Source organism: Channa argus, chromosome 14, assembly GCF_033026475.1.
Source record: "Channa argus isolate prfri chromosome 14, Channa argus male v1.0, whole genome shotgun sequence".
Lineage (NCBI taxonomy): Eukaryota > Metazoa > Chordata > Actinopteri > Anabantiformes > Channidae > Channa > Channa argus.
In genome coordinates, this window is record NC_090210.1 from 5499433 (window position 1) to 5514842 (window position 15410).

A 15410-nucleotide genomic window follows, 5' to 3' on the forward strand; every position below is an offset into this window, starting at 1 on the left:
TAGTTAAAGGATAAATTGGGCTGCTTTTACTTTTTGTGCCACTTTTCCTTCTCCTTATTAAATTTTTCTTTAACATTATTCCCATTTCCTTCTTTCCCTGTTTGAAACAAAATAACATGTGACTACTTCAATTATTGATCTCCTTCCTGTTGATTTCCCCCTCCATATTCCACATGTACGAATTCTCTTGGATGTAATAGGAACCAATGACAATTTTTTTTTCGTCATAGAATAAATAAAAGAACAAAGGGGTAGAATTGGGGCAAAGAAAAGAAAAAAAAAGACTCTATCCTTAATTTGGTATGGATTTGGAGGATTGCAAAAAAGAGTGACTGGAGGCTGAGGCTGACTTATGTGTGTGGGAGTTATTGTGTATCTACCCCAGTACCTGCCGTACCTGCTATTTCAGCAATTCTGGCAGAAATAGCAGTAAATCCTACCATTCTTCCGCTCCATCTTTTTACCCACATTATCTGTTTCCATGTCTCTTTTTTTCATGCTTTCCTTTCCTATAGCTTGTCTGTCTCAGAGCTCAGACTTCCTTTTTTCTCCATCTTCACCATGCCAACCCCCCCCAACCCTTCCCTCACTCTGTGTCTATGTATCTTGACGATAGGGCTGTCATGTGTCATGCTTTGCAGCACGCACACACACACACATGCACAAAATGTAGACAGGCAATGGCCCCTTTACATCCAAAAGCCTTGATACCTTGCCATTCTTCTGTCCCCTGCTGACATGCTCTTTGCAATTTGTCCCTAAATGGCCTCGCCTACGGGCATTGGGGGCCAGAGAGTGTAGGGGGTGACAGCTTTCCATTTTTCACTTTCTTTTTACATTTCTTTGACTCCCTTATCGCTTGTTATCACATTTCATTTCTGTTGATCATGTTTTTTACCTCTCGTCTGCTCTAAATTATTTACGCTTTTACTCTTTACATTCTCTCTGCTCCCTCTCTGAATTTCTGTCTCTCTTTTCATTCTTCTTCCTCTTACAGACTTTCCTCCTCTTTACATACTTGCTGCTAGGTCAGGGCACAACTCCAGATTCAATAGGTGTACACAGGGATGGTGAATCATTTAGTCTTCTTCCTCATCATCCTCCACAGTAAATAATGTTGCAGAGATTTCTACGAAACACATGGCTGTAGCCTTTTACACAGGGTAGCTCAAGGTAATGTTGCTACTGGTAACTGAAAGCCCTGCTGAGACGGTGTCAGCTGCGTGGTTTTTCTGAAGATATCGCAGTGGGTGTTACCAGGTGCATCATGAGATAAAAGTCTTGAGGAAACATGATTAAATATCTAGAGCTTATTCTTAAGCTTTTACCTTTATTTTGGGCCTACTTATTAATTCCCAAAGACATTTATAAAGGAAATGGTTTTGAATTCTTCAACGCAGTTATATGTTCTTTCCACACAGACCTGCCCAGATACTATTTTCCTATATTTTAACTGGCAGAATTAATTAGAGGTAACTATTGGCATTTTAATTGCCACTATTTTAATACTGATGCAACATAAAAATGCCCAGTAGTAAAAATGTTTTTCTAAAATCAGCAGGGTTCTGGGTCCCAATTATCATCATCACAAAATAGATTTACACAAAAATCTATAGCCATTCAATAGTCACACGTTTCAATAATTAATATTATGCAAATGCATTTTGTAGTACACATTTCTTTGTATTTAAAACATTGTCTGCTGTATAACTTACTTTCTGTTTTTCCACATCAAGCAACCTTGTAACTGCTCCACCACCCACCAGTCTTCTTGAATTATTCTTGTCTCAATAATTAGATCTTTTTTTAATCTTCTGTAGGAATGGTGAAGTTAAATTGCCTCCAGTTACCATTTAAATTTAGCTCTTCATGAGACGAATGAAACACATTCATGTTCAGCTTGAGACTGCTCTCTTCACTGTAAACAGTAGAAGCTGAATTTAGCAACACTTACAATAAGTAGGAGAGCCGTGTTTACTAGCAGCTCAATCTAAAAACGTCTTCAGCCCAGCACACCGGCTGCTGCTTCAAAGCAACAGCGCGTAATTGAAAATGCAAGTATTAATAATGATACAACTAAAGTTGGATAGAGGACGATGAGAGGGAGGCGTCTGGGTGATGCATGTGTAGCATGATGCCACATTATCTCTATGGATATAAGAAAAGTGTGTTTCAAAGACATACAGTGTGTGAGCATGTAAAAAGACCACATTTCAAATAATGTGTTTACTGTCTGATAGTAAACACATTATGACAGTGTCATCTGACAGTAAACACATTATTTGAAATGTGGTCTCTTTACGTGCTCACATACTGTTTGTCTTAGAGATATTGTGGCATCATGCTATACATGCATCATTTCTCAGATTTCTCAGACAGTAAACCCATTTCGAAAAAGTTCAGTATGGAAACCACCCCTACCAACAAATTTAAAGAAAAGATTACAATAGGTTTTCTGCTCTGCAAAATCAACAGGAACTCACTTCCTTAACATTTCAGTTCAATAAATGTATTGATTGGGGCATGGGGGTGGGGCAGGGAGCAGATCTTCAGTGGGTCTCATTCTGATGCAGATCGACAGAGTTCTATTTGGGCTCAGTCAAACTGTGTGACTGTAATTATAGAGTGGCTGAGATCTGGCAGAACTAGGAGTGTTTCAGGCATCACCGTTTCCTCCCCATCCATCACATTCAGCCAGGCGGAACTAGGCCTCAGATGCCCTGCAAAATAATCATTCCCATGCAACTGGCCTGACACCAGCACTCATTCAATAACGCAGCTGATCAGAAATGATAATAGCAATCATGCCACTGCATATCTTAGACGCTGGAGTCTGGTTGTGTGTGTGTGTGTGTTTGTGTTTGTGAGGTGGGATATGAGGCATATTTTCTTTTAGAAATTTGAAATTACAAGAGCCTCTGAGCATGTGTCTCCACGTTTGCAAGGGGATGTGAATTAATGTCACTGCAGTCATTGTTACCAAACCAAACCAACTGTTGCTTTGTTTGACATGTCCATTGCATTTCCTTTAAGAAACAAACCCAAAGGTTAAAATGCAAATATCCTCATTAAGTCAGAGAGATTGGAAACAGCCTTTGGAGAGAAAAACCTATCTGGCTTCTGATTACCGTTGGCGGTGAGCTTTGCAAAATGAGAAGAGCATCTTTCAGCAGGGATATAAAGACTTCAGTCCCTATCTCAGCTTCTCATGTCCAGCTATAATCCACTGTCCTTCTGAGATCTTGGCCTTTACAAATCTGTCTATGCGAATTTCACATGGATGTGTGCCATTGATTTTTCTACTCTCTTTTATAACAAAAGCAAGCTTTTTATATTTGAATCTATTCATGACTAATTATTTAAAAAATGAATTCTAGTCTATGAAGGTATATATCCCTTGCCTCAATACAGTGTTGCATTGTCCTGAATAACAAATAGACTCATTATTGAAATGTCCACCCCAAACCTGTAGTATGAAAAGCTCCTGCATGTCTCTACCCACATGTTTTTAGTCCAGCAATGATAGATGAACACACAACTCTTGGGTAGAAGGTGCTCACAGATGTGGCAGCCATTCCTCTTGGGGGTTACGGATGTGAACACCTGAGCCATTGTCGGTGGAAACACTGTGTAAACACAAACTAGTCCCACTTCGGGGGACATTTAAAAAAATTAAGCAGCCTTTCCTACTAATTCTATTTCTTTGAAGCATAAACTGAATATGGGGTGTTTTAAATGAAAAGGGCACATAAAACCGAGGTAAAAGTGCATCAGCAGAGCGTAGAGCGGACAGAGCTGGTGATGACACGGTGGTGGAGAGGCGTCTCCATTTGGTCATACGTAGCTGTTAACTTTTTAAATACATTTTTTGCCTCGGGTCCTGTTGTAAAAGCCCTTTGTCAGACTGAGAAATGGGTGTTTTGATGGCCATTCAAGAAACAGTTGCCAGGCGTTCATCTACTATTTGCAGTGGCATTTTGTAGACCTTTGTAGGCTGAGGAGCTTTAAATGTGGAAATGCTCGAGCTGCTCATCATCCATCTGGGTTCAGTATGGCTGAGCATGTAGCTGTATTAACTTGTGTTGATGGATTTGAAAAGAGGTTTGTGAGTGTGACTCCGCAAAGGATCAGACAGCAGACTGGAGGTTAAAGATCAGCCTAGTAGATGCTCCTTTATTCAAGTCTCCCTCATGTGACTTGACAGAGGTTGAATGATGAGCTAAAAGTCGTCAAAACCCTTTATATCTTTTTGTATTTGTAGCTAAGCCTGAGCAGCGAGACCTATTGCTGCCAAGTGATTGTCCAGTTTGTATGACTGAGGGTAGAGAAAACAAGTAAAATTGCTTGTACTTTTTTCCTGAATTTCATTTAGTGGCAACCATTGGCCTGCTTCCATTCATAAATCCCAGGAAAAAAACAAGCCCCAGGAATCTACTGGAGTTAAATGAGGAGATTTGCTCTTTTATTTTTGTGCCATTGTTTATGTTTCCACAGCAACCAAAAAACCCTGAGGATTAAGGAAATTATATCCATAATGGAAAAAACAGAAAAGACAGTTCCGCTTCATGTGACGAAACAACAACCACACTAACGTCATTGTCATTCTTGGTTTCCTGCTGTTGTTCAACCCTTTTAAATGGATGATGGAATGGAGGCGTGCAGAGAGACTGAAAATGCCAATAAAAGGATGACTAAACACTTGTCTACTAATGATGCAGCATGTATTTTGCTTAATTTCTACTTAAGTATGTCACAACAGTGAAGAATTTAGAAAGTACAAATGAATTCTTATCCACTGGCTCACTCGATGACCAAACACCCACTCTGTCTTTTATGAGTCTTTCAGAAAAGTCTACTAATTAACCGTGTTTGAATGTAAATAAACATTTTAGCAAGTGCTCATTCCTGTTTATAATATTGATTCCATTGGCATCAACTGCTAATTATTGTGGGAATGATTGCTGTAAACAAGTTGTTGTAGCTTTGAGCCTTGTGTTTGGCCAGTAAGCAGTGATCAGACCCTGATACTGTAGGTCTGTGGTTATCAGATAGTACAACCCGTAGGGCAGGGATTATGGGAACAACCCAGGGATTAAGATCTAGGTCCATTTAGTTTGAAAACCAAGTAATGCTCCTGAGCTCCAGGAAAAAGTTCCTGCCGTGGAAAAGGACTATATGACCTTCAGTACTATTTTTAGAGCAGACCCATTCCCTGTAGCCTTTAGTATCAGTATTAATCCTGGCCGAAATTTTGCAGCATGCATTCATGTCTTCTCCAAATGACTTATTAGTCCAGTCCATTTCTCCTGGTATTGTCCACAAGTGTCCCCTCAGCTTTGTGACTTGGGCTCCGCCCGTCCCTAGCTCACTGGTGAATACTGTAGTCCTCTAGAGCAAGATTGTGGCCATCTGGGCAGCTCTGTGTTATTTTAGCCTTTGAAGGTAATGGCAGAAGATCAATGTGATGAATGGCCTTTATGAGGGCAGAGTATCGATGGCATGATGGCAGCGAACTGAGGCTGTGGGAAGGGGAACATCAGCCAGAATATATTACTACCTCCCCTTCTCCTTGAGTCCTCTCCACTCCTGTGTTTTTCTTTTACCCATCACTCTGTCTCTTTCTTTCCTCCACCCTCTCTTCTCTAGCTCAGCTAGCTGTGACTGGTCATTAACACAAACATTAAGCGCTCTGTAAATGTATAGTTCCTCCATGTCCTCGCCACTGCCCATTAAAAAAAAAGAGCAGCTGTAATGACAAAGACAGTGGCCACACCTGACAGTCGGGGGCAAAGGAAGACTTTTTCCAGTGTCAGTGGCAAAGGCAGAGCTATTAGAGTGGAGACAATGCAGACATTTAGTTGACATAAAAGTGAGTGCTGTGTGTAAAGAGCCTATTTGACTAGTGCTTCATCAGCAAAAAGGTTTATGTTCAGTGACATTAGTACTGATAAAATATAGATATAGTGATGCAGAAATGTGTACAGTAAAACTAATTGTACAAGAGTTGACTTCCTAAAGACACATAAAACCGTCTCCGAAGTGGTCAGTCTGGTCAGTTTTACTTATACACAATGCTAATGCTTCTACCCACTGGGTTCCTTAATAGATAACTTCTGATAAAAACATATCACTTTGACTATAGCTCAGACTATGTGGAAGCCATGTGTTGGGGTAGTAGCAGGTACTGTAGATAACAACACTTGTCCCTCCCACACACCCCTTTCACCTTGAGCTGATATAAATGATACATGCCAGCAACATACATGTGCGCTTAGGTCCATAATGCATTGGACTAAATATACACAGCCCACTGCTAATAGTTTTATTTCATATGCATATCCTTGAAGAGGAAATGGATGCAAAGAGCAGGGAATTCCATTATCTGTAAGGTGACAGGTGATGATGCCTTCTGTTTTCTCTTTTCCTCTGGCAAGGTCAGAGAGATGTCATGAAGTAGTGCATGATTTAAATGATGTCCACGGTTTAGAAAAAGAAAACTTAGGCAGAGAGCTGATTGACTGTAAACACAGATAGTATTCTTGCTTCTTAAGTGTATTTATCACATGAAATTCAGTGGTGTTGGAACAGGGCGAATGAAAAAGAATGAGAATAAGAAGTATAATGAAATGTTTCAGATATAGAAGCATAAATGTGGCATCTGGCCTTAAGATACTCAGCAGCAAAACAGCCAGCTCATCAATATGTGGTCAGTAAACTATCAAATTATAGACAGCGCATTCTCAGAGCACACACACACACACACACACACACACACACACACACACACACACAGACATAAACAGCAGATGAAAACAAAGCACTGAAAGGATAAGGGGATATTATGTTGCTCACTTTAATTCTGCTAAATAACTGATGCACTGTACTTGTAATAGTTTTGTTTGTCTTTGGCATAGTGGTGACACACGAGTATGGGGAGGAGGAAATATAAAAATTGTAGTTCATTATTATATGAGCCAATGAATTTCTGGACAGACTTCAGACGGGTATTATCTGAGACGCCTCGGGCCTTTCACTGGTGTGAAAGATGGTGGTCATTTGGCTAGATGAAGGGCGGTGAGGACCCCCTCCTAGACTGGAGCAGACGGGTGCAGAGGAGCCTAGGGCTGGCTGTATTAATGAACAGGCAGTGCTGAAAGGGACAGGTTCCTGTAATGCTGATGAATGGTCATTACAGAGCAGAGATGAGAGAAGGGAGGAGAGGGGGAGAAGAGTAGAGCAGAGTGGGCACAGAGGGAGCAGTGGTGAAAAAAGGCTTTAATTTGCACCTCAGACTTCTGTAAACTCGTTTATCATGTCGGCAGTGTCACTGCTCTCCACGTTTCTTCTCCCTCCTCCCTCTTCTTTCCGCCACCAAACCCAAACGTTGATTGTTTTCCCCAGATATTTCCATGTACTCCTTGGGCCCCACCTATCTTTTTTTTGTTCATATCTGGACCCCATGTTTGAAGGCATTGTGTCCACTGTGTAAATTTTGTCACACACTATTTTCAAATCAATTGTTTCTCTTTTTTTGTCTCTCCGTCGACCAGTTGTTGAGTCTGTGTGCCCAGAGTTGACGTCTCTCCTCTTTTAGGCCTAATTGAGCAGCCGGGGTGTTAAAGGTCAGGAGGAGGAGATATAGGAACACACAAAACATGAACTGACTGGAGGCCGACCCACTCAACTATAGACCTCATTAACTTTGTTTGGATCATTTGTGGGGAGGGAAATTTAGACGAATAAATCTCTGAGCTAAGTTGTCGCTTCAAATAGGAGTAAAGAATGGTCTTATTACCGTCACTGGAAGTTAGCTGAAACTAAAAATTCCAACTGTTTCAAATCATCTTCTCTGCTCTACAACATTTTCATTTGAAGTCAGTGGAGCTTTTATGTTATTGTCACATTGCATGCAGCCTTTGTGATTTTTCCCTGACTACTCTCCTATTTGCCAATGTATAAATTAGTTCTTATAAAAATAGCGTCACCAAAGAAAGTAGACTGTCTGATTCTAACAAATTGAGCTTTATCAGCTTTTGCCAGTGATTCTGAACATGTGATCTAAAAACAAGTTTCTGGGCATGTTTCTTTTTTATTTCAGTGATTCCAGCCAAATGTTAATGGCACATTTTCATCATGATTTCCTCAAGGGGCTTCACATACTCATCCAACATACTTTCTGGGTCACACCTGCAAGAAATGTCCCGCGGTGTTATTTCACAAATGCCTTTCTATACCTGCTCTTGGCCATAATGTAGATCATTTGCCTATAGTACAGAATCTTGAGTTTGTTACTCACCATAATTTATAATGCATCGACTCAGTGCCAAGCCACACTCAGCATAGATGGTAAATAGCACCACATCCAAAGTAATTACTGGGCTTGTGCTTATACAGTGGCAGTGCACATACTACAGCTGCTGAGCATATTTAGAGATCAAAACAACAAATTGTTGTTTTTGCTGTCACTGCATTTAAGGAATTGTTTAGAATTCAGAAAAAGGGGAATTTCTGTATTCTCAGTGGACGAATAAGCCCCACAGCTCTACAGGCTGATACATTTCTGTTAATCCAAGAAATTTATGGCCTTAGGGAGATTACTGATATGTGAACAAATTCTCTGTGGCTCTGCTAATATTGGCATTCTCTAGCGAAATATGAGAAAGCGCACAGCCTTACTACTGGTAATTACTAATCAACCTTGTGCACTCTTCTCTGTCCTTGTCTTTCTGTAGTGGGAGGAGGTAAGTGGCTATGATGAGAACCTCAACACCATCCGGACATACCAGGTGTGTAATGTCTTCGAGCCCAGTCAAAACAACTGGCTCCTCACCACCTTCATTGATCGGCGTGGAGCACAGCGCATCTATGTGGAGATTCGATTCACCGTGCGTGACTGCAGCTCCATCCCCAATGTCCCTGGCTCCTGCAAAGAGACATTTAATCTCTACTACTATGAAACTGATGCAGTTATTGCCACTAAAGGCACAGCCTTTTGGATGGAGGCCCCTTACCTCAAGGTTGACACAATTGCTGCAGATGAAAGCTTCTCCCAGGTGGACTTTGGTGGTCGGCTGATGAAGGTTAACACAGAAGTGCGGAGCTTTGGTCCACTGTCTAAAAATGGCTTCTATCTGGCTTTCCAGGACTACGGCGCCTGCATGTCTCTTCTGTCAGTCAGGGTCTTTTATAAGAAGTGCCCAAGTGTAGTCCAGAACTTCGCAATCTTTCCAGAGACCATGACGGGGGCTGAAAGCACCTCCCTCGTCATAGCCAGAGGGATCTGCATCCCGAACTCAGAGGAAGTAGATGTCCCAATAAAGCTCTACTGCAATGGAGATGGCGAGTGGATGGTTCCGATTGGCAGCTGCACGTGCAAGGCTGGGTTTGAACCCGACAATGGCAACGTGTGTCGAGGTAACTAATCTGTTAAAACTTCTGTTTGTGGTTTTCCTCATTTCCTGTCTTAAAAATTATGACTGTTTTAGAACTTCATATAATACAGCATCAGTGTGCAGTAACTTGGATAACAGCTTTTCTGCATCTCTGGAAAGGCTGAATTGATTGTGTTTCATGTGTTTTGTCAAGCACGATGTGCGGTACTCAGTCCTTGATCACATCCACCTCCAGCGTACGAGAAAGGCACATTAGCATTGATTCCTAATCTGTAGTGAATGCCAACCTTCTGTGCAGCCTACTTTACAGATGGTGAGCGGTTTGATTTTTCCTCAGTATGATGTGCGGAAGACTAAGTTCTAAGGAACAGATAATAACACGCACACAAAGATTAGGTTAATCTGGATTTTCAGTTCAAGCTGTCACTTTCTCTCCCTCTCAGCCTGTCCTCTAATGCACCTTTACGCTCTGCACCCAGTTATTCTCACACACTCACATACTTATACACACACACGTACACAGACACACACACAAAGAGATAATTTGCTCAAGGTGTCTGATGATAATACGACTGGCTTGGGGCTCTCAGTGTGGTGCAGTATTGGTTGGCCTGCCTCTGGTGGTTGCAGGGTGTGTGTGGAGCCCAGATAAGATTGATTGACGCACATCTGTTCTGATCAATAAACAGATATGAGAGGGCCACATATCTACAAAGCACACTGTGTGTGAGGTGTCTTCTGTATCCTTCTCGCATTGCTCTGTGCCCTACGCAAAACACACACACACACTCACACACACACATACTTGTGGTGAAATGACTTTCAAATGAAAATGACAAGGCAAAAAATTGGTTTCCTTCAGGTAGATTTTCAGTGAAAGTTTCACTGCTACAGTAATTTGGTTATCGAGTCTCATGCCAACATTGTTCACAGGTCATTTCAATTTACAGGATTCTATCTCTATTAATATTATTATTATTATTATTATTATTTGGTTTTGTTAAAAACTCTTTACATGTTACGTATTATTAAAGGAACTTTGTTGTCCTTAAATACAGAAAAATAAAAATGTATATTTCTGTTCACCACGTTGAAGCTACTAAGTTACAGATATCAAACAGCTATTTGACTGCATCTTATTTTGAAAGGGGCTTGAGTGGTCTGGTATTCTAAACAGGCTCAGCATCATTTTGTTAAGTAGAAAGTTTTAAGCTGGTGGAATAAAAGGTACATTTAATTTACTTGTCTAAAAATACTAGCAGATAAAAGATTTCATTGCCTTGCATACAAGCTAATGATTTGGAGATACACTATCAAACACTTATTTGACTGCTGAGAATCTTTTTCTCTAACTCACTGACAACAAACATGATTGGTGTGATATCCTGAACAAGCTCAGCATCAGCGTATCTAATAGAAATATTCAAACTGAAGTGTGTTTGACTGCATTTCAAGCTAAACAACATCCTACAAACACAGAACTGTAATGCATTTTTTGCTGTTAGAGATATTTGTTTAACGTATTACTCAAGCAACCAGCTGACCAGTATGACTGCACTGTAGGTCAAATAAATAAATGTATATCTGTGTTTCTTTATTAGGTTCTGCTCTCATTTACAATAGATAATGCTACAGCTTAACGTTCAATTCACAGCATATTATCGGTAAGTTTTAGTCATATTTTTACCCCTAAATGTACTTTTATGTAATTAAACCAGTCTTGTTTCCTCTGACACATTTTTTGTGATTGAAACTACAACAATAAATATTTTTTAATTGACAAACCATATAGAGTTCCCTTCCGACTTAAACGTTATATCTTGTAGTTGTATTACAACATAGCGTAAAGGTTAAAACAGGAACGCTCATTATGGAAATTTTATAGGAAGTGAAACAAGTAACCGTTCCGTTTTCTAAATCAAGCGCTCCTACAGACTTGAATACAGACATCACTGCATTGATACTCATACTTATGTTTCTTCATTTGGATTTTCTCCATAGAATTTCATTTGTTTTACTTCATTGTACACCTCATATATACTCAGTTGGATTACTGTAATTGGAGCCTATAGTATCCCTGAGTGTCGGTAGAAAGCTTGTTGTGGCTTGTGTTAAAGGGGGGCATTGACACTGGTGTAAACACACAGCCTCAAACACACACACACACACACACACACACACACACACACACACACACACACACATACAGACACGGTCCCCAAGAAGGCACTGCCTTACAAAGACTCTTTGAACAGAGTAGGAGATGTATATTTCCACTAATTCCCACAATCCGCCTGACTTCCTTCTCTAAGTACCCACAGCAAGCAGATTTCCTGCTGTGTTAGCTTTGACATGTCTTTCTCTCTCTGATGGAAATGTAGCAATATTGGAGGTATGAAAACAGCCTGGTGGTGTGCAAAATATCTAACCTTTTATGGAGGTTCACTGTAAGACAAATAATGCACAAGTGATGGAAAGAAATAGGTGATGTTGCCATTTTTGTCTCTTATTACTCTCATTCTTTGTGGACTTGCCTCCATTTAGAGACCCCTCCAATAAGAGCAATCTCAGCCTTTTATTTTCCAAGCACTTTCTTTTCATTGCCTTGTAATTCATTATTTAAACAGGGAAATTTAACCTTAAAGTGCTTGTGGAAGCTGAGTACAATGGCAAACCAATCAATTGGGGGGTTGGTGCAATAACATGGCTTCAGCATTGAGTCTGAAGTAATTGCCCATTAGAGAAGAAGTAGCAGGAACAGAAACCAAAAAAATACAAGAGCAAGCAGTTTCATGCCGAAGTAATTCCCCTCATCGAGAGCAACATGCGAAAGTAAGGTATTACATAGGAAAGGGAAGGAAATCAAAAAAATGAAAAGAAGATTGCTTCTGTCTTGAGCTATGTTAAACAGTTGTTTTACCCTTTAACATAGTTTTAGGTGAAATATAGAGAAAATAATGAGAGCTGTTTGGCTACTGAACACCCATCAACAAGCATGATTTTTATTCATAAATGTTTATGTACTGGCTTTGCAACTAATGTGAGAAAAATCTATCTTATCTGAATTTGACATGAAAATACAAACAAAGTTATTTCCAACTTAGAATCACTTAGATTTCAAATTGAATACTGTCAAATATTTATAGGGGGCCTGGTGGCTCAGTGGGCATCAGGTTAGGATTCAAAACACTGTGGGCAACAGGCGCAAAAACTCAGTTCTAATTTGTTTATGTACAAATCAAAAATATTTCATCAAATATTTGTAGCTGTGTTTGTGTGTTAATACTGTGTGTGTGTGTGTGTGTGTGTGAGCGAGAGAGAGAGAGAACCCCACCTGTACGTAATTGCACTTTCTCTAATCTATATGTTTTAATTAGTGACAGGTAGCATGGTGTGTGTGTGTGTGAGTGTGTGACCTGCTGTCAGTCGGGCAGAGAGACCATGTAGAGTTGTTGTGCACTGTAACGATGATGCCAGCTTGTCTTCCTCATTACCAGCTCCCCAGCTCCCACACAAGCCATTTGGGTATCCCCCTCCCTCTCTCTATCCTTCCCTCTGTCTCTCGTCCTCCCTCTCTCTTCCCCTTGGCTATGTAAGCAATCTGCTAAATTTTTTATCATCTCCCTGTTAAATCGAGCGGGGACACTCCAAATAGCACCCCACTACCTTCACCAACGCTAAGCTTGTCTTAAGTGTGTCCTGTTCATCTCCAGTGTCTAGGAAAGACTGATTTGATGGTTTTACTGAACCCTCTCATGGTCACTGTCATGGTCTCCAGCTGGGTGACTGATCGAATGGCTTTGATTAGGTTTGCTTCACATCCATCTTTGTCTTTGTTTTTTAATGATCTGATACAATCATTGATCATTTTAATGTTCCTTGCTATTCCCATAAACTGTATAAAGTGATTAAAACTCCCTGGTAAGCTAATTATTCTGATGTTTAAACTCTTAAAAAGTGAATGATGTGGCATCCATTGCTTCACAGTAAACAGGCCTACAATGAAGAGCAATTCAAAGTGTTCTTCATTTTCCTATTAACACTTTTTCCTATGGGGGAAATTTCTTTGAGGTGATAAATGCCTGCGTGGAGTCTATAAAGCTGGCAGCCTTACTGTATGGGGCTCCCTACTATATTCTGTCTTCTTTTGTAATTGGTTAACCATGCTCAGAGCTTATTGCTTCTCTCGGATTTTACCGCATCATGCCTATATGCATTCTTATGCAAAGCACATAGATCCTCTGAGGTCTCTTAACGTGCACGGACCAGATTAGGCTGCCAACAGTAAAACCATGGTATTGGAAAAACATTGTTTTTGTTACTGATTGTTTCTGCGATGTGAATTGGCTACAGATGAAATACGACAGTAATATATGGTATATATCAACTGGTTACATATTCATGGAATTCTATTTCATCCTTTTCTTCCATTCATAACCCAGCACACTATCCATGATTATGCATTTATTTATTTGAGTATTTATGTAAGTCTTCGCCACAGCAGTCCTATAGACCTACACAGCAACATGAATCTTTCCACATTTTCTCTCTGTAAGGCTCTAGTAAGTTTTTGACATGCTGGCACATTAATATTACAAATATTCAAATAACTTTATTTAACATTCTGCAGGCTGACAGTGGCAGCGGGAGATTCACAGCCCATTGAGCAAGTGCGCTTCCCTGGGCTAAGTGCCGATTCATCATGGCTGCCTTACTCCTGTCTAATGGCTGCCACGAGCACACGCGCACTGACACACATAAACACACATCTTAGGCTTATCCTCAGAAATTGTATTACTTCTTCCATGTGTGCATTTTTAAAATGGTAAATGTAGTGTTCAGGGCACATTTATCAGATTATTAACCCAAGCCTTGAACCTTATACGTCCCAATATACAGTGCACAGATCAGCCACAACATTAAATCCTCTTACCAGTTGCATTGTTTCGGCCTACAGGGGTCAGCAAGGGCCAGTCTGGAGCTGCACTTCAACCTGTGTTCTGACGCCTGCCAATCATAACCATTATCAGCCCTGCATTTTTCCCATGTTGAGCCCTGTCCTCTACAACCTTAAAACCACAAGGTGGAATTAATGTTGAGTTTATTACTATGTCGTTTATGACCATGTCGTCATGGAGAGCAAAGACTGGCTTATTGCTTTTACTGTACATTAGATTAGTAAACTTAACTGAAATAACTGCCACAGTAGTGCACTACATACTGCTGCTCTTTACACATATTCATTTGTTCAGAGCTTTAAAGTTTGGCTTTGCTTTATTTACTCTAAACTTCTGGTCTTACAGTTCTCTGCTCCAGTGAGGCTTTGATTACTTCTTTATATGTTATCTAAGTATAAAGGACCTGGCAGACAGGACCCACAAAGGCCCTGTAAGCTATTAGAGCCATTTCCAGCCCATTTGGCCTTGTCTACTTCCGTTCCACCGAGTTTACCTCATTTGCAGAGAAGCATTCGTGTATGCTCACTGACACACACCCTAAACCACACCAACATCTACTAAGTCACCTTGAAGCCCAATTAAGTAAGCGTCTGACTCTTCCTGTTCCTATTAGTCCTATGGCAGTTAGGTCCAAATGGAGTAGCGGGGGGATGAGACCAAGAAAAGCTATAAGAAAGAGCAGAGAGTGAAAGACTTCTTGTTTCCATGGCTCTCAATAGGCTGAATAGGGGGATGGCAGAGAGCAGTGGTGAAAGAGTGTGACCCAAACAAAGACCCTTTGAATTTAAGGGCCAAACAGAATGTTTGTAGTGACCCCAAACACAGATGCGCTGCTCTCACTGCAGTGACAGAGTCAGTCCCTAATGATGTGAGGGGAATTCAGAGATTTTGTTCACACATAATGGCTATACCTACCACACACAAAACTGTTCATATCCCCAGTGGAGGGACACATACCCCTACTCCTATTATTTCTCACAGTTTTTGTCTGCTTCTCTAATCTCCAGCTGCTTTCAGGTCATGTATTTGGTCACTGGGCCTTTTCCACGAGAATGTCATT

At 40.6% G+C, this 15410-nt stretch overlaps 1 protein-coding gene across 3 annotated transcripts in view; it reads left to right on the top strand.

Moving 5' to 3' along the window:
• The window catches only part of LOC137098454 (ephrin type-B receptor 1-B), a 146672-nt gene that overhangs the window by 49754 nt on the left and 81508 nt on the right, over positions 1-15410 (top strand). For all 3 annotated transcript variants that reach the window (XM_067474691.1, XM_067474688.1, XM_067474690.1), the window contains exon 3: positions 8733-9414. In XM_067474691.1, the coding sequence (XP_067330792.1) occupies positions 8733-9414 (682 nt within the window). The remainder of the gene's footprint in view (positions 1-8732; positions 9415-15410) is intronic.